Here is a 2,569-nt window from a genome sequence, read left to right on the forward strand (position 1 = left end):
TTGGGCGTGATCAAATTTTGGCGCTATTGCCCGGGGACTTAACGGTGTTATCAATTACAATTGAAAGAAGTACAAAAATTCTTAGTGTAGTCAGTTTTCTCTATACCCAATCTTTACATTGAAATTTTAACGTTTGTTGACTTGGTTGTACATGTGCATGCCTAGAAACTCATCGAGAACTAGTGAAATATTTGAAGCATTATCAGATCCCGAGAAATTTTTCAAGGCCTTGAATTGGGCCAATCGGTAAAACAAATAACTGAACAATTCGAACCAAACATGGGGGATCACGTAGTGGACCCAGCTGCGACGGTAGAGCTAGTGGCACCTCTGGTGCCAGAGGCTGTGCTTTATGACTGGGCACAACCCACATCTGAAAATCTGGCCACAACGATTGTAGTCCCGCAGATACAGGCTGAATCATTCCAAATTACGAACAACATGTTGCACTTGTTGCAAAACAAGGGACTATTTTCGGGGTCACAAATCGAAGATCCTCAACAACACTTGTAGAATTTCCTGTCAATCTGCCAAACCCAGAGGCAGCCCAACGTAACTCTAGAAGTAATCAAGTTGTTATTATTTCTGTTCTCAGTGACAGGAGCTGCCCAGACCTGGCTAAACTCACTCCCCATTAATTCCATAACAACTTGGAGGAGTTAGTCAAGCAATTCGTGAAAAAGTTCCACCCACCCAATAAGACTGCTCAACAAATTGATGAAATTTTGAGTTTCAAACAGAGACCAATGGAGACACTACATGAAACATGGGAAAGATTCAAAGGGATGATGGTTATTTGTCCACATCATGGTATTTCGGATCTGATGTTGGGGCATCGGTTTTACATGGGATTGTCAGATAACGTGAAGGGTAATGTTGATGCTTCAGCTAGTAGAGCATTTTTGAGCAAAACATGGAGAGAAGGCCAGAGTCTACTTGACAAGATGACACAGAATTCGGGATGGACAACCAAGAATGCACCTATCACTCCAGTGGTTCACTCAGTGCCCTTAGATCCATCCAACTCTATGGCAGAAAATATGGCCACCTTATTGACACAGATGAGTATACTCACCAAAAAGGTGGAAGAGTCAGGGTAGAAGCAGCGGGTACACATCGTAGATACTACCAATGGGGGCTTGTGCACATCTTGAATTTGTCAACCAATTGGTAACCAGTAGAGTGCAGAACATGATCATCATCACTACCCCGAAGACATGAACTATGTGTTTAACTATGGAGGCCAGAGACAGGGTGGTCAGAATTGGGGCCAGCAAAATCAGTCGTACAGGCCAGTTCAGCCATAGTTCAACAATGAGAACATGAGAGGTATGAGACGTCCTAACAATATGGCACCTTACCCACGGCCACAGGGATATAAAAATCAAAGTCAGCAGCAGGGGTATCATCATCCTCAGTAGCAGTATGGTGGACGACAGGAAGACGGGTTTGCTAGACTTGAGGTAGTGATGCAGTAGGTTATTGGGTCTAATACAAAAATCAGTGAAAGAGTAGATGCACATGATTCAGCTATCAAGAATATTGAAGTACAAATGGGCCAGATTTCGATGTCTCTAAATAATCATCCTCATGGGACATTACCTGCAGACACCCAAATAAATCCAAAAGATCAAGGGCCGAAGCAGCTGATGGCAGTGAGTCTACGTAATGACAGATATTTGGACGTGGAACAAGAGAGGGCTCAAGAAAGCAAACAGGCTGAGACACTTATACCAGTGCCCATTAAGCTAGATGAGTCAACGAAACTGACAGAGGTGACAGTCCAGCCTGCCCAGGAAGAACATAACATTTAGATTGAGACTGAGAAAGAAGTTGAGGCAGCCTAGGAACAAGTAGTTGAGGTGGAAGCTGATAAAGAGCAATCCCAAATCATTGGGAAGAAGAGACTTACTACACCATTCCCTAAGAGGTTGTCCAGGTACCAAAAAGAGGAGCAATACAAGAAATTTTTAGAGATGCTGAAACAAATCCAGGTAAATATTCCATTGATAGATGCTTTAAAAGAGATACCTGGTTATGCAAAAATGATGAAGGACTTAATGTACCAAAAATTCGATTTCCAAGATTTGTCCACGGTGACTCTTACTCATACCTACAGTGCAGTGGTGACTAGACCAATTGCTGAGAAGTTGTCTGATCCGGGGAGTTTCACAATTCCCCGCACCATTGGTAATTTTGCTTTTGCTAAGGCACATTGTGATCTAGGGGCCAACATAAATCTTATGCCCCTGGCGATTTATAAGAGGCTGGGGATTGGAAGAGCTAGACCCACCTCTATGTTGTTACAACTGGCTGATAGGACTTTAAAAAGACCCTGAGATATCCTAGATGATGTGTTGATTCAGGTAGGGAAATTTGTGTTCCCTGCAGATTTTGTGATCTTAGACTGCAAGGTGGATGAAGAAATTCCCATAATTTTGGGAAGACCATTCTTGGCCACTAGGAGAGCTCTCATTGATTGTGAGATTGGGGAGCTCAAGATGAGATTGAACAATGAAGAGATAACATTCAATGTGCAAAAATCTATGAGGCGACCAAGTAAATTTGC

The 2,569-nt window shown here is 42.8% G+C and overlaps 1 protein-coding gene and 1 non-coding gene across 2 annotated transcripts; one reads left to right on the forward strand and one right to left on the reverse strand.

Moving 5' to 3' along the window:
* Positions 1-707: 707 nt before the first annotated feature.
* On the reverse strand, positions 708-814 carry LOC138884427 (small nucleolar RNA R71). Its single transcript, XR_011404621.1, has one exon. It is a non-coding gene; the product is annotated as a small nucleolar RNA R71 (small nucleolar RNA).
* Positions 815-1,976: 1,162 nt separating this feature from the next.
* LOC138882866 (uncharacterized) lies at positions 1,977-2,339 on the forward strand. Its single transcript, XM_070163503.1, has one exon. The coding sequence runs from the start codon at positions 1,977-1,979 to the stop codon at positions 2,337-2,339; it is 363 nt and encodes a 120-aa protein (XP_070019604.1).
* The last annotated feature ends 230 nt before the right edge of the window (positions 2,340-2,569 follow it).

This window comes from Nicotiana sylvestris, chromosome 12 (assembly GCF_000393655.2).
Source record: "Nicotiana sylvestris chromosome 12, ASM39365v2, whole genome shotgun sequence".
NCBI lineage: Eukaryota > Viridiplantae > Streptophyta > Magnoliopsida > Solanales > Solanaceae > Nicotiana > Nicotiana sylvestris.